The 15,061-nt window shown below is 49.4% G+C and overlaps 1 protein-coding gene across 6 annotated transcripts in view; it reads left to right on the forward strand.

The window, feature by feature from the left end:
• Positions 1-15,061, forward strand: part of ZBTB16 (zinc finger and BTB domain containing 16) — a 194,822-nt gene that overhangs the window by 127,452 nt on the left and 52,309 nt on the right. For all 6 annotated transcript variants that reach the window (XM_047878717.1, XM_047878720.1, XM_047878715.1 and 3 more), the window contains exon 4: positions 3,593-3,679. In XM_047878717.1, coding sequence (XP_047734673.1) covers positions 3,593-3,679 — 87 coding nt within the window. The remainder of the gene's footprint in view (positions 1-3,592; positions 3,680-15,061) is intronic.

Consider the following 15,061-nt stretch of genomic DNA (forward strand, 5'->3'; position numbering starts at 1 on the left):
CCTGGCTGCATTTCCAGAATAAATGGATGAAAAGTGGTCCTGGCTGCCACCTGAGTGATCACACATTGTGAGTGATCACACATTGTGTCTTTCCACTGAGTTTCTTCGAAAGCTCTTTCTTAAAGCTTTAGAAGCCACGTGCAGGTCCTTGGCCCAAGGATACCCAGCAGCTTGAAGAGATACGTGGAAGTGATCAAGACCTCCTGGTCTCCAGGAAAAACTCAACTCGAGACACCTAATACAAATGGCAGTATTTGTATTGAAAGCTCTTTTTTTAAAAAAAAAACATTTTTTAAATGTTTTTATTTATTTTTGAGACAAAGAGAGAGCATGAGCAGGGGACGGGCAGAGAGAGAGGGAGACACAGAATCTGAGGCAGGCTCCAGGCCAGGAGCTGTCAGCACAGAGCCTGGTGTGGGGCTCGAACTCACTGCAAGATCATGACCTGTGCTGGAGCCAGGTGCTTAACTGACTGAGCCACCCAGGTGCCCCTGTATTGAGGGCTGTTAAGGAAAAGTGACTCCATATCTTCCCTAAGGGCATTTTATCATTCATTTACTCAGTCAACTCATATTTATTGAGCACCTAGTAGAGGGTAAATTTTGCTCATCAGTAGACAAGGTCAGTGTCCTCACAGGGTTTGCTTCCTTCTACCCTTCACTGGCAAGAACTGTTTATTGCTGTTTAATTTAAGCCTATACTGGTGCAAATTGTATTCTTAGTACTGTTCCTTATAGTACATGCTATTACTCTAAGGCGGAGGTTTTTAAAACTTGTTAAAAAGTAGTGGAACCATTTTTCCAGCTAGAATTTTATGCAAAACTTTGATGTATAAACGGGATGTATTGGAATTTTATTGTTTTCAGTTGGGGGGAGGAAGCCCATACCTCCCCTTCTTATCCACGAAGCATCTTTTCAGAGGGAGCCCTAGAGTACAGAGATTAAGAGCAGAGGGTCTGAAGTCAAGCTGCCTGGGTTTGAGTCCACTTCTGGTGCCCACTGAGAGACACTGGTCAAGCTACTTAACCTCTTGGAGGTTCGCTTTTCTCGTCTGCTGAACGGAGTAATAACAGTATGATCTTTTTTGTTTTTTAATTTATTTTGAGATAGGGAGGGCACGAGTAGGGGAAGGGCTGAGAGAGAGGGAGAAAGCGAGAATCCCAAGCAGGCTCTGCACTGTCTGTGCAGAGCCCGATGCGGGCCTTGAACTCACGAACCGTGAGATCACGACCCGAGCCAAAGTCGGAACCGTGACCCACTGAGTCACCCAGGTGCTCCAGGAGTTTGGACTTTTAAAAGCCGGCAGGATCAAAGGAGATGATACAGCATGCATCGTGCCTGCTGCATGGTAAAGCCTCAGGAAATCTGAGATGGTTGGAAAGCGGCACTAGTTTTCTACTACGAATATGTGTAAGAAGTTCTGCCTCTTACAAGACTCTAATATAAAAGTAACACACAGGCACACTCAAGGCGGTGCTCAGATGCGTAGAAAGGAGCACGGTGTGGGGCCTCTTGGAGAGGGCAGGGCAGAGCCCGTGTGCTCTGTGCGTGCACAACCCGTCTTGAGAATGGAACGGGCAGCAACGGACAGAACTGGGACCCAGCGGTGCTCAAACTCAGGGAGGGACGAGCGGCTCCCGTCAGGGCCGGTGAAGACGATGTCCGTGGAGCTGGGTGGCTGACCGCTCGGGCCTCGAAGCGACGTGGAGGAATTCAGAATCAGTGTAAATTTTGAGCCCTGTAGAACTTCTCGGGCAATGAGTATGAAGGAAACAAGTAGCCTTTTAAGGCACGGGTATCTGTGGGGTGAATCAGAGGACATCTGGTGGTGGGGCAGCCATCCTTGAGTGTGCCAGTGTTCTGGGCACCACCTGTCAAGGGCCTGGGTAGGGGCAGGGACAATCAGTACGCATCGGAAGAGATGCACCTGGAAGGTATTTTTAAGGGGGGATAGATACATGTCCCCCCTTTTTAATATTTATTTATTTTTGAGAGACAGAGGAGAGCATGAGCAGGGGAGGGGCAGAGAGAGAGGGAGATACAGAACCCCAAGCAGGCTCTAGGCTCCGAGCTGTCAGCACAGAGCTCGACACGGAGCTCGCACTCATGAACCGCGAGGTCACAGCCAGAGCCGAAGTCAGACGCTTACCTGACCGAGCCACCCAGGCGCCCCTCGAAGATACTTTGAATGAAAGCTGCCTAGGCTTGTGGCAGGTGCCCTGTGGCTGAATAACATATTAGAGCCTTGAAGACCATGAGCGACTGGGAAAAAATCCTGTTTGTCTTGATCCTGTGGCCTTGTCTCTCTGAGCCTCGTAAAAATAATAGTTCTACAGAAGTTGATCAATTCGAATCGCACTGAATTGATTTTGTTTATTCCACAAATATGTCCAGTAATAGGGTCCCCCCCCCCCCCGGGTGTCAGGAAGATACGGCTGTGTGTGGAGTGACACAGTCCCTCCCTTGGGAAGCTTAGAGTGTGGCAGGAGACAGGGACGGGTCCACGGGCATTTAGAAGAGCGCATGGTGAGCCGTCGATCTGGAACATACAGGGTGCTTGCCGGAGCGTAAGGAGGGGCTACGTCATCAGGACACAGGGGAAGAGGTTATGGACGCTGGTGCATATACTTGGTGCTAAACTGGGGTGGGAGTGAGCGACCAGAAGGTCAGACACAGGAGGAGCAGGAGGGTGGGTGAGGCCTGTCAGTGAGGGAGAGCCTGGCTCCTCCAGGAACCAGACTGGCCGAGTGGACCGGAGACCAGGGAGTGAGAGTGAGGGAGGGGGAGAGAGATGAAGCAGGGAAGATGAGCGAATCAGAAGTGCTTTGTGTGTCTTGGTGAGGAGGTTAGATTTTATCCTGAAGACACAGGGGAGTCGTTCAGGGATTTTTGGGTGGTCAGGTGCAGGGGGTGGTTGGGACAGACAGTCTAGTTTGGGACATACTGAGTTAGGGGCTATGCAAGTAGAGGTACGTCAGCATTTCCTACCTTCCCATAAGGTATAACCTAAGCAAGGGGGCCTATTTCCCCTCGTATTCTTTTTTTTTTTTAATGTTTGTTTATTTCTGAGAGGGGGGAGGGGCAGAGAGAGAGAGAGAGAGAGAGAGAATGTCAAGCAGGGTCTGTCCTGTTTAGCTCAGCGCCCCACGCGGGGCTCGAACTCACAAACTATGAGATCATGACCTGAGCCGAAATCAAGAGTCAGACGCTTAGCTGACTAAGCCACCTAGGCGCCCCCCTTGTATTCTTTAGCCCTCTCTGTTCCTCACTTGGAATCAGCCCCCGCCAGAATCTGCCTGCTTCTTGGGGTCATGTCATCTGGACCCCATCTCTGCTTGTGTTGGTTATTCTGATTTTGTTCCCTCTTCTCTCTGGGAGACCCCTGGATGGCGACATCTGGAGCTCAGTTGGGGGTTTGGTCACAACCTGGAGGAGGGGCTGGGCTGGCTGCCAGGGCCAAGGACTGTCCCTGCCTTGATCTCCGCAGGTGTCCAGCCACCTTCCCTAGTGTCTTTCTGCACGATTCTGGCCCAGGATCCCTTCCCCACAAATGGAATATCGCTCTCATGGTAACGTCTCCCCTTTGTTCCAGCGGGTGCCAAAGCCTTTGTCTGTGACCAGTGTGGAGCCCAGTTTTCGAAGGAGGATGCCCTGGAGACCCACAGGCAGACCCATACTGGTGAGTTGACAGCTTCCCATCCTTCAGCTCCTCGAATGTGCCAGCACACGGATACCAAGGGACTTGGCGACACCCTCTTTCAGCAAATGTGACCTCCATTCCTGTCCTGGGGAGCTGTGGGTGGGGATGGCTTGCGCCACAGTCAGCTACTCCCGTGTGTGGGGCCGGTTGGCAGGAATGTCCAAGTGTGACCTTGCCCTGTAAGAACAGCAGCCCTGGATGAGGCCTACTGTCTCTGCGTCTAACAGGCCACTGACGTCCCGTCTTCACAGAGCCCTCTAGCACATTCTTGTTGAAGTCTTAGAAGGTCCGTGATGTTACCTAGCATCCGCTTCCCTTGGTGAATCTTCGGGAAACCTCTCGCACTCCATCTGTATACCTCTGAAACCCTCAGTGGCCACAGGGGGCTGGTCTGCCATCTGTGAGTCGAGTCATTGTCTAAAAGAAAGTAGTGTATACATATGACGCGTCCGAACCATAGCCGACGATGTCACTGTATTTGTTGTCAGAGCACTGATTGCATGGCATCAGTGCCCCTCACCACCGCCGTACTCCGTCTTCTTTGCTGTAGCTCAGTGTTGTACTTGACCTCACCTGGCCCGTCTTTCCGTAACTCTGTAAAGCAGGAGGCTACTCCCGTGTCATGGATGAGGACCCTGCGGCTCAAAGGAGGGTCAGTGACTTGCCCAAGTTAATAGTGGGGCCAGGAGTGTTGCAGCTTGGACAGCCTGGGTTTTTCCTTGGCTCTGACCTTCCTGTCTGTGAGATCATGGGTCTGTTATTTGAGGTTTTTTTTTCATGCATGTTTATTTTTCACAGAGAGAGAGAGAGGGAGAGACAGACTGTGCATGAGCAGGGCTGGGGCAGAGAGAGAGGGAACATAGAACTTGAAGCAGGCTCCAGGCTCCATGCTGTCAGCACAGACCCCACTAAGAGGCTTGAACTCACAAACTGTGAGATCATGACCTGAGCCTGAAGTCAGATGCTCAACCAACTGAGCCACCCAGGTGTCCTGATGAGTCCATTATTTAAACTCTCTTACTGTGGTCATCTCATCTGTTAAAAAAGTGGAGTCATGATAGTACCTACCTCCACAGCAGAGTATTGTCGTGGGGATGAAGTAAAATACTTTATTTGAAGTGCTTTGCAGAGTGTTTGGCTCATAGTAAGCATTTATTAAATAGGGGTAAATAAATGTATTTAAAATGTAGTAAATATTTATTGATTTCCCACCATGTGCCTGGCATGCTTGTTGCATTTAAGGTATAGTGACATCCAAGACAGATAGCATTCCTGTCCCCTCGTGGCACTGAGATTCTAATAGGGAGACAGTTTAGGCACATAAGTGTATAATCTAATGTCAGATGATAATAAGTGTTAGTAAGAAAATAAAGCAGGATAAGGGGAAAGAGTGTGATAGGGAGAAAAGTGGTATTTTATATTAAATAGCTTGTCTTCTCTGAGAAGGTGACATCTGAGCAGAGTCCTGATGTGAGGGAGTGAGCCACTCAGAGGGAACAGGTGCTTGCCGAAGCCCTGAGGCTGGGCCAAACCTGACCAGCTCGAGGACCAGCATGAGGAGCAGGGGGCAGGGGAGAGGTGGCAGGGGGTGAGGTGCAGAGAGGGTCGGCACAGGAGGTCATAAATCAGGTGGGTCTCTCAACCCTAGTAAGGAATTTAGATTTTATTCTGCACATGCTAAAAGTCCACTGGAGGGAGATAAAACATTTGCAAATCACATACCTCATGAGGGACTTACAGTTAGAAAATATAAAGTCCGCTTACAACTCAAAAATACAAATAATGGGCAGAAGATCAGCATGGACATTTCTCCAAAAACAGACAAACAGTCCATGAGCGCATGAAAAGATGCTCGGTGCCATTAGGCCATTGTAAGGGAAATACAAATCGAAGTGACAACGAAGTAGTTTTTTATACGTAGCAGGATGTGGCTGTGGTACAAAATGTAGGCAGTAGGAAGTGTTGGCGAGGACGTGGCGAAATCAGAACTCTTATACAGTACTGGTCAGCAGGTGAAATGATGCAGCCGCACTGGACAGCCATCTGGCACTTCCTGCAAAGGTTAAATACAGAGTTACCATTTACGTAGCAGTTCTACTCTGAGGTGTCTATCAAGACACCTGAAAACCTATGTCCTCACAAAAACTTGCACGTGACTTTATAGATGCATTATTCGTAATAGCCAAAAGGTAGAGATAACCCAGTGTCCGCGGATGGATGGATAGACAAAATGTCGTTTATGTGCAGAATGGAGTTTTATTCGGCTCTAAAAAGGGATGGGGTACTGATCACACTCTGCGACGTAGATGAGCCTCACAAACGTGATGCTCAGTGACAGGAGCCAGTCACAGAAGGCTGTGTGTTGTGTGGTTTCATTGATAGGAAACAGCTAGAATGGGCAAATCTATAGGCAGAAAATAAATTAGCAGGTGCCAGAGGCTGGGCGAGTTGAGGAGACCTGGGGAATGACTGCTAATGGGTATGGGGTTTCCTTTTGGAGTGATGTCATTGTTCTAAAATTGATGGTGATGGTGGTGGCACAATTCGTAATGTATTAAAAAGTATCGAAGTGCACAGTTTATTTTTATATTTATTTGAAGATTTTTATTTTTAAGTAATTTCTGTACCCAACGTGGAGCTTGAACTTACAACCCCAAGCTCAAGAGTTGCTCTACCGACTGAGCCAGAGGGCTCCCCGAACTGTATAGTTGAAATGCGTGAATTATGCGTTATGTGAAATATATAAATGATACCTCAGTAAATCATGGCACCCTACATGCACCACACACAAATGCATGTGCATAGACATTTGTAGAAAAAAGGAAATAATGGTCCCTTGGAGGGTTTTGAGTGGGAGAGTGGCATGACTCGATTTATGTGTTTAAAAGTGCACTCTGGCTCCTGTGTTGGGAATTGACCACGGTAGTTGCTGTAGTGAACTACTCCAACACTAGATTAAAGCAACAAAGTGTTATGATCTCTGATGGCTCTGTGAGTTGACTGGGCTCAGCTGGGTGGTTTTCACTTGGGGTCTCTCACGAGATTGCAGTCAGGCGCTGTCTGGGTCTGGGGTCATCTGAAGGCTTGACGGGGCTGGACGTCCGGGATGGCTTCCTCACTCACGTGTGACTCTCAGTGCTCTGCCATGTGGCCTTCCTCTACGGCAGAGTGGCCTGGACTTCTCACATGACAGCTCAGGGCCTCAGGAGTCTGGAAACATAAGCTGTCAGCTCTGTTAAAAGCCGGGCTAGAGACGTCTAGCATCGCTTCTGCCATGTTTTATTGGTCAAAGCAGCCCCAGACTGAAGGGGTGGGAGACTCGACTCCCCTTCTCTAGGGGTAGTGACAAACACATACTGAGTGTTGTATGGCAGTCATCTTGGGAGACTGACTGCCAAGCTACCACAGGGGACTAGCATGGAAGAAAGAAGTCTTTCCTGGTCTGCTGCTGGTACCATTACTTTCAGCAATATTTCCTCGTCCTGTGATCTCACAAAATCTGCCTTTCCTGAGTGGAAAACACGGTCTCGGTCTGTTCCGCCCTGGCCTGTGACGACTAGAAGAGTGCTTTCTAGGTGAGCATCTCCCTGGCTTGGTTATGGAGAAGGTGACTTGGCCAAGTGACTTTGACCAGGGTTCCAGACCTGGTTATCTTGAAAGCCAGGGGAAGACCCAGGTGTCCCCAGGTCCCAGCCAGCTTCTTAATGCTGGACCACATGAAGTGGAGGATCTCGCTCTGAGAATTCTGTTCTGGGGCCTGTGGAGACTGAGTGGTGAGCCAGCTTTCCCAAACAGCTTAATCTGTCCACACAGATTAAATCAGCAGCAGGGAGCAAGCCACCTCTCAGCTGGGATCAGAGGAGGTGGCTGAGTCCCTGAGGGGTGAGCAAATGGGGGAGGTTATTTGCAAACAGGCCTCATGCACTTACTGAGCACCTTGTGTGTGCCTGGCACCAACTGCGGATACAGCAGTGATCATTACAGACATGATTTCTATTTTTTTTCAACCCATTTTATGGAGATATAATTCACATACCATACAGCTCACCTGTTACAAGTATACAGTTTAATGATTTTTGGTATATTACACCATTTTTAGAATCGTGGCAAAATATCTATCACATAGAACATGCCATTTAATAATCATTTTTATTTATTTATTTAAAAAAAAATTTTTTTCAACGTTTATTTATTTTTGGGACAGAGAGAGACAGAGCATGAACGGGGGAGGGGCAGAGAGAGAGGGAGACACAGAATCAGAAACAGGCTCCAGGCTCTGAGCCATCAGCCCAGAGCCTGACGCGGGGCTCGAACTCCCGGACCGCGAGATCGTGACCTGGCTGAAGTCGGACGCTTAACCGACTGCGCCACCCAGGCGCCCCATAATAATCATTTTTAAGCATACAGTTCAGTGGCGTGAATGCCATTTCAACCTATTTTTTTAGAATCTGGGTTGATGCGGCTTTGAAAGTTGGGAGCTGTCTTAGGTCCAATGCTTTTCTGGGATTTATTAAATTAAGTGAGCGAGGGTTTGAAAGTGGCCAACACCTTCCAGAAAAGGATATTTGTTTCAGTGGTTGGAAAGAGCCTGGAGTTTGAGTCTGAAGCCTGGGACGGGGCTCTGACTCCGCTCTCTGGGAGGTGGTTGACCTTGATTTGTTCCTCATCCTTTCTTCCCTAGAGGTCACCTCCCCCGCAAAAGGAGAATAGTGTGATCCTTCCTATGGCAGAGGCGGGCCTGGCCCATCCAGCCTCACTTGCGCTTTTTCTCCAGGTTGAGTCAGTGGAGCTCTTGAAAGGGGTTGAGAAATGGGAAAATGAATCCAAATGAGGGATGACAGATGAAGGTGGGTGCTTCCAGAAAGGCTCCCTCCCCGCCTGGGCGTGAGCTGTGGGCCACCTCCCCCAGTTGGCTGGGAGCACTGAGACACTTGCTGGTGCAGGCTGGCGGGCTGGGCTGCCTTATCCTTTGGCAAGGAGGTGACTCTTCTGACACCTGGTGGAGCTCATTTATAGTTGTGTTGCCTGCGGAACCCAGGTAGCTCCCTGGCCTCCCCTCAGAATCCCTGAAGGAACACAGCTTGAAATCTGTCTTCCGTTTCTGTTGTAAGAAAGGGGGCCCACGAGGTAGAGAGAGGCCTAAGTGTAAGGAACACTGACAGTAACACTGAAGTTGCTGGATTGAGAGCTGCTGACTGCGGTGCCAGGTGCCATTGGAGAGCCACCAGGAGAGCAGAGAGAGTTCTGAAGAGGGAGAGGAGCCGCGGAGACCCTGGGGAGAAGGAAAACCATGGCATTGCTGCTTTGTGTTTCTGATGCCCTAGTTGATAAAATTCGTTTCCGTCTCATACCCAGTTGATAGATGAGAAAGTGGAGGCCTAGAAGCCACCTGCTAGGAAGTGGAGAGCTGGCACTTGACCCAACTCCAACTCCACTGCTCTTTCTACTGCCCCCCAGCTGCCTCCACAGTGACTTCACTGTTGTCCACGAGTGGGTGGCTGCACAGTTAGGGAGTGCCCGTTCAGAGATCATTTTGCTCAGCGCCCTGTCTGGGCAGAGCTCTTTTGGATCCCTGTGACCCATTTAACTAAGAATCCTCAACACCCTGATTCCCCCTCTCTCCCTCCTGGGATGGGATAGAACTTCCCTGAAGTGAATTGCTTCTAGGAGTGCCGTGCCCAGGGCCGCCATGTTGGGGACTGACAGCTAACCTGTAGTAATGCATCAGATGGGTGATCATAGTGTCTTTGTGGGGTGGGGTGGGGGCTTGAATCTGAAAAATGAATTTTGTAGAAAGTAGTTTTCATTCCATTTTAGCCAAATGAATGGCATTTTCCCATTCCACCCTTTTGACCCCACTTACCCTGGCTTCTCTCCTGGGTGTGTGTGACTTCTCTTACATCCCTTGCCCTGACATCTTGGTGGGCTCAAGCTGGTGCTCTGGGAGGCCTGCTTACGGTTGGGCTGGGCTCAGGCTTTGTTGTCAGACTTTGGTTTTCTGTTTTGGTACAGCGAAGACTTTGAGGAGATAAACAGAGATCACTTTACACCTTTTATATTATGACAAATACATATTGCAAAACACTGCTGCTTCCAAAATGTTTGGGTTGCAGAACGGCGAGGAATTAACAGCTACGCGCCTCCCCGAGATGCCTGTTCTTCATTTACACGTCAGATTTCTTTTTTTTTTTTTTTAACTGTTCGGTAAAATAAAAAGTGAGGAAACACGCACACACACATGCATGTACACACGTCCGTGAGCACCCAGTGCACCGCATAGCTTCTATATCGGGAATGTCTTAAATTAGTAAGGAGTTCTTTAAGTCCAGATAAACTGATAAATACCATTAATGGCTTAATTTATACTCTGGGTTTGAAATTTGACACACGGACACTATCTTGGCTCAGGAAACACAAGTGGTTTTGTGCCAGAGGTTTTAATGACCGATCAGTAATATAAATTGCTGCATCACTGAACAGAAATAGCTTCTCCGTGTCATTTGATCTGGAAACTTCTCCGGCCAGGCAGCAGTTAATAAATTTAAAAATAATTACCCTCTTTATTCAAAGTCAAACTAATTAGGAGTGGGTTTTACAAATCATAATGTTGTTCAAGCCACTGTACATCCCCATTTGGGACCTGAACAGGCCTGGGGGCAACAGACGGGATCGGGTAGCATTAATTAGAGGGCAGGGGAGGTACCTTGGCTGCTGAGCTGAAGGCGAGGGGGTTGAGATGGTCGGAGCATGCCCTGCGTGGGAAGGAAGTGGTCTCAGTGGAAGGCCTTGGGGGTGGCCTATAGGAACTTTCAGCCTTTTCATTCGTATGTGGGGAACTCAGGGCAGCCGCCTGGCTATGCCCTGAGCAAGACGGGGCCAGGGCCTATCTGTGGAGGTCAGGCCAGAGAGACTGTGAGAACCCAAGGAACAGGAAAGGTGGACTGGATGTCCATGGCTGCTTGGGGAAGTGGAAAGGATGATCTCTTCGAGGACTTTTACTCATGAGGCAAGTTTGGGCGCTGATAGCGTGACTTGGGTTTGTCTTACAGACTTTAGGGAAGAAGGTGCCCCTTTAGGGCCTGAAGCCAAGAGTCTGAAGTTCAGAGTATTCTATGCACAGTGACCCCCAGAACTTGGGATCTGGTGTCTAGATTCCAATCCTCACGCCGTCCATCACTGCCCAGTTTTATGATCTTGGACAAGTTGCTTAACTTCTGTAAGCTTCAGTTTCTTTCTTCATAACACAAGGGCAATGATGGTGTCTGTCATATACAGGGTGTGGTGGGGATTTGATAATCCATGCAAAGCACTCAGCACAGGCCTTGCATAGAGACAGTCTCAGGAAATGGTGGTACTGGTTACGGTCACCGCATCATCAGGATCTTCATCAGAGGCCTCGGAGGGCACCTGTTCCCCACACTGGGTAGGTGAGAAGGGAGGGGACGTGTTGGTGGCAGTGGCAGTGGAAGAATAGCAGCAGCATATAGCTGCCTTCCCGGGGTGGAGGTGGGATCTTCCGGGCTCGTGCAGGCTTGTCTTCTGGCCAGGAGGACACTTCCAGTGTACCCAGAGAGCCAACAGCCACTGGAACTAAGAGCAGTCGGGAGAGGCGAGGGCAGAATGGAGTTCTCTATGTTGAACAGTCCCACAGAGCAGATTCGGTAGGCCTTAGTTACGGCCGTGGTACCGGGTGAATGCTCAAAGCTGCCCAGGGGAACCACTGCTTACCAGTATCTAAACAGATGACACCGAAGTCTAGGCCAGGCAAGTGCTGAGCTGCAGATAGCACCAAGCAGATACTTGACCCTCCAGGAGCACCAGGAGCATGCCCTGCCACGTTTTGGAGGAGGCCTCCTTGGTTGGTACCCTTGAAGGCTCAAGAACCTTGAGTCTCCTGCTAGTCTCCTGGCCTATGTCTCTTACCATCACAAGCCTGGGAATTCCAGATCCTTGCCTTCTTCAAGTAAGACTTTCTGTGTCATCCCACCTTAGGCCCTCCCAGTTCCTTGGTGAGGAAACGAGACAGACACAAGATGGCTAAAGTCATTGCCAAGATTGGGAATTCTGGGGCTAGGAAGTTTAAGGGATGCCTTGGAGGCCCAGGACATTGGGTTGAACTAGACCTCTACACTTGCCCCAAACACATGCAGCTCTCTCATCAGCCCCCAACGTGCCCCACCAGGTCTGCTTGGTTAGTGACTTGAGTTTGCTGCAAACCAGAGGAGATTATGAAGCTGGTTGGTCTCATCATTCCTTCATTGACTTATTCCTTAAGTTGTAAAGTGCCTACTATGTGCAGGCGGCTCTATGGACCCAATGCCTGATGGTGAACAAAACTTGGTCCCTGTTTTCCCTGAAGATTACAGTGTCGTGAAGTACATGAACCAATAAAATCCATTTGCTTTGTGTGCAGATAATACAATAGCTCTACTCTATTGGATATTTTGGAGTTCTACTTTTATTAAGTGTTCACAGCAGTCCCAATACCTACGCTTTTTTCTTACCTATTCTTCGCTAGAGAAAACTTAGACCCAGAAAGATTAAGGAAGACCAGTCCAGGGTGCAGCTAGAATGTGGGCCTGGGCTTCTGCACCTTGAAGCCCATGTTTCAGGGCTGTCTTTCCCTCTCCCAACGGGACTGGACATCGAACCTCATGTACAGACCAGCGGTCAACTCTGCCTGTTCAGCAGCCTATGAAATCAGGGTTCAGAAGCCCATATTTGTAAAAGAGGGTCAGTTACGGACAAAGAAGCCCACCTAGAATTAGAACCCACGAATTCTTCCACTCCAAACTTCTCTTTACTCTGACTACAAAATAAGGGCTTTCTTTTGCTGGCCTAGAAAAAGTTGCTCCGTTTTCACATTCCTGGGTCACTGAGGAAGCCACTGGGGCAGATGCAAATGTTGACATGCTGGTTCTCCTTGTCTTGGCATTGGCTTCAAGAGGGTCCTGCAGTCTAGAAACCACTAACCTACCTGGTAGCCGAGAGCAGCCATGCCAAGGGATCTGCTGTCCCCTGAAAGTAGAGAGAGCAGGTGCTGGAGAGAGAGCCCTGCCCCAGAGTCCTGTCCTTGTCATTGTGAAGGAGTTAGGAGGCATCTTGCGGTAGCTCTGGAGGGAGGAGGCAGTGAGGACACACGCACGCACACTCCAGCTGGGTGACCGTCTGCTCCCCTTCGAGCTGCACCCCCACCTCCGTGTTGTAAGCTACCTGCTTACACTGGCCCCTTTCTGATTCCTCATATGTTAATGGTGCTTGGAAAAAGGTACAGGGACAGTGTCTGGCTCTGAATTTCAGAGCAGAAAATGAAGTCCTTATCTGGAGGACACTCTGCAGTGAGTGAGCATGCAGGGGACGGCCGGGGTAGCAGGCGGGGCAGAGGATTTAAAAGGGCGAGCAGCCACATTCCGTCCCTCAGGATGGCTGCCCGCCTTGCCCCTCTCCTGCCCCAGATCTGGCACCGGGGCAGCGCTGGGCACTGAGGAGCCGCATCAGGGGTGCTGGCTCCTGTCCCACAGCAGTCGGAAAACCAGCAACGGATCTGGCTCCTCCTCCTAAGGGCAGCCGGCACGCCAGGTGCCGGCCTTGGTGGGGGAGGGGGCGGCGGGAGAAGGGCCCCGTGAGGGCAAACGACTTCATCTACCTAAAACTTTACGTGCACGAAAAGGCAGAGTGAGCCTCAAACCCCTGCCTGAGCTGGAGGGCAACCGGGAAGGACGGGGCAGGAGGTCATCGGAGGAACACGTGGATTCCATGCAAGTTGGCCCGACCTCCCCATTGAAAGCATAATAGCATTTGACTTTTGTAAATATCAGGGGTGATCTGTATAGCATTTCACGTGGCGTGCCAAGGAATTGAACATGAGAAAGCCCAGGCTCGGGAACGGCCATGGAACGTCACAGGCACTTTGAGAGGGAGAGTCATATGCTGCTGTTTGTACAGTCGGTGCACCAGCATAGACTTACTCTTGACCTCATTTCATGCTGTTACTATAAAGGCCTGTTTGATGCCTAATATAGTTTTATTTTCCAAGCACAGGGCTCTCGACTTTGTTGGAGTTTCTTGCTGTGGAGTATAGGGAAGGAGAACTCAGCTGTCGCCTGCTGGTCCAGATAAGCCATCCTTCACCCTAGTGGTTCTTGGGCCCCTCTGGCCACTTTCTGGCGGGGCCCTGATGTTTTGTAAGAAAATTAATAAATATAAGTTATATTTTTTTATTTATTAATTTTAGAAGTATATTTTTAATAATATATTAAAGATGAATATATATATTAAGGTTTATTTATTTTGAGAGAGACAGAAAGAGCAAGCAGGGGAGGGACAGAGAAAGAAGGAGACAGAATCCCAAGCTGGCTGCACGCTGTCAGCACAGAAACCGACATGGGTCTTGAACCCACAAACTGTGAGGTCATGATCTCGGCTGAAGCCAAGAGTCGGACACAAACTGAGCCACCCAGGCGCCCTAATAAACTTTATATTTTAGAGCAATTTTAGGTTTCCAGCAAAACTCAGTGGAAAGTACCGAGAGTTCCCATATGCCTTCTGCCCCCACATATGGACAGCCTCCCCCATTATCAGCGTTCCCTGCCAGAGTGGGACCTTTGTTAGAACCTGTGACCCTTACCCTGACATGCTGTGAGCACCCAAGGCCTACCGTTTACATCAGAGTTCATTCTAGCTGTTGCGTGACCCATGGGTTTGGACAAATGTATGGCAACGTGAACCTACCAGGGTTGCATCGTACGGAATAATTTCACCGCCCTCAGAATCCTCCACACTCTGTCCATCCGTGAACACTACTTGAAGGGAGTTGGTGGTATTTGGTTGTCTCAAGGTTGGGGAGGAAAGTTCACCCAGGGCAGATCTGGGTTGGAAAAGGTTGAAGCTCATGCATTCAGTAGATACACATCTTGAGTGTGTGCTTTGTGCCAGACATTTATGCTGGCCCCTGGCACAGGGATACAGCAGCCAGTGGGACTCATAGGGTCCCTGCCTTCACCTACCTCCCACTGTCACAGAAGGATGGTGACTGTCATTGTCGTGTTGAGGGTGGTAGCGTACTATATGGAAGTGACGATGAGTTACAAGATGGGAACTGAGTTCCTGTCCTGACTCTGTCACAGACTTGCTTTGTGACACGGGACACATTGGTTTGTTTCTCTTCCTCTCTCAAATATTGGGTGTGTGAATTGGGCAAGAAAAATTGCTGTTTGGGGGATCCTGTGGTTCCAAGCACAGCCTAAGACATTGCCCTTGATAGCCATTTTTCTCAACCTTAGTTTTTTACACGTTTGTAAGCTATGAGTAAGTAATACGTGGTTGTTGTAAGGACTGAGTAAAATGCTACATGTAACGGGT

Source organism: Prionailurus viverrinus, chromosome D1 (assembly GCF_022837055.1).
Source record: "Prionailurus viverrinus isolate Anna chromosome D1, UM_Priviv_1.0, whole genome shotgun sequence".
In the NCBI taxonomy this organism is placed as follows: Eukaryota; Metazoa; Chordata; class Mammalia; order Carnivora; family Felidae; genus Prionailurus; species Prionailurus viverrinus.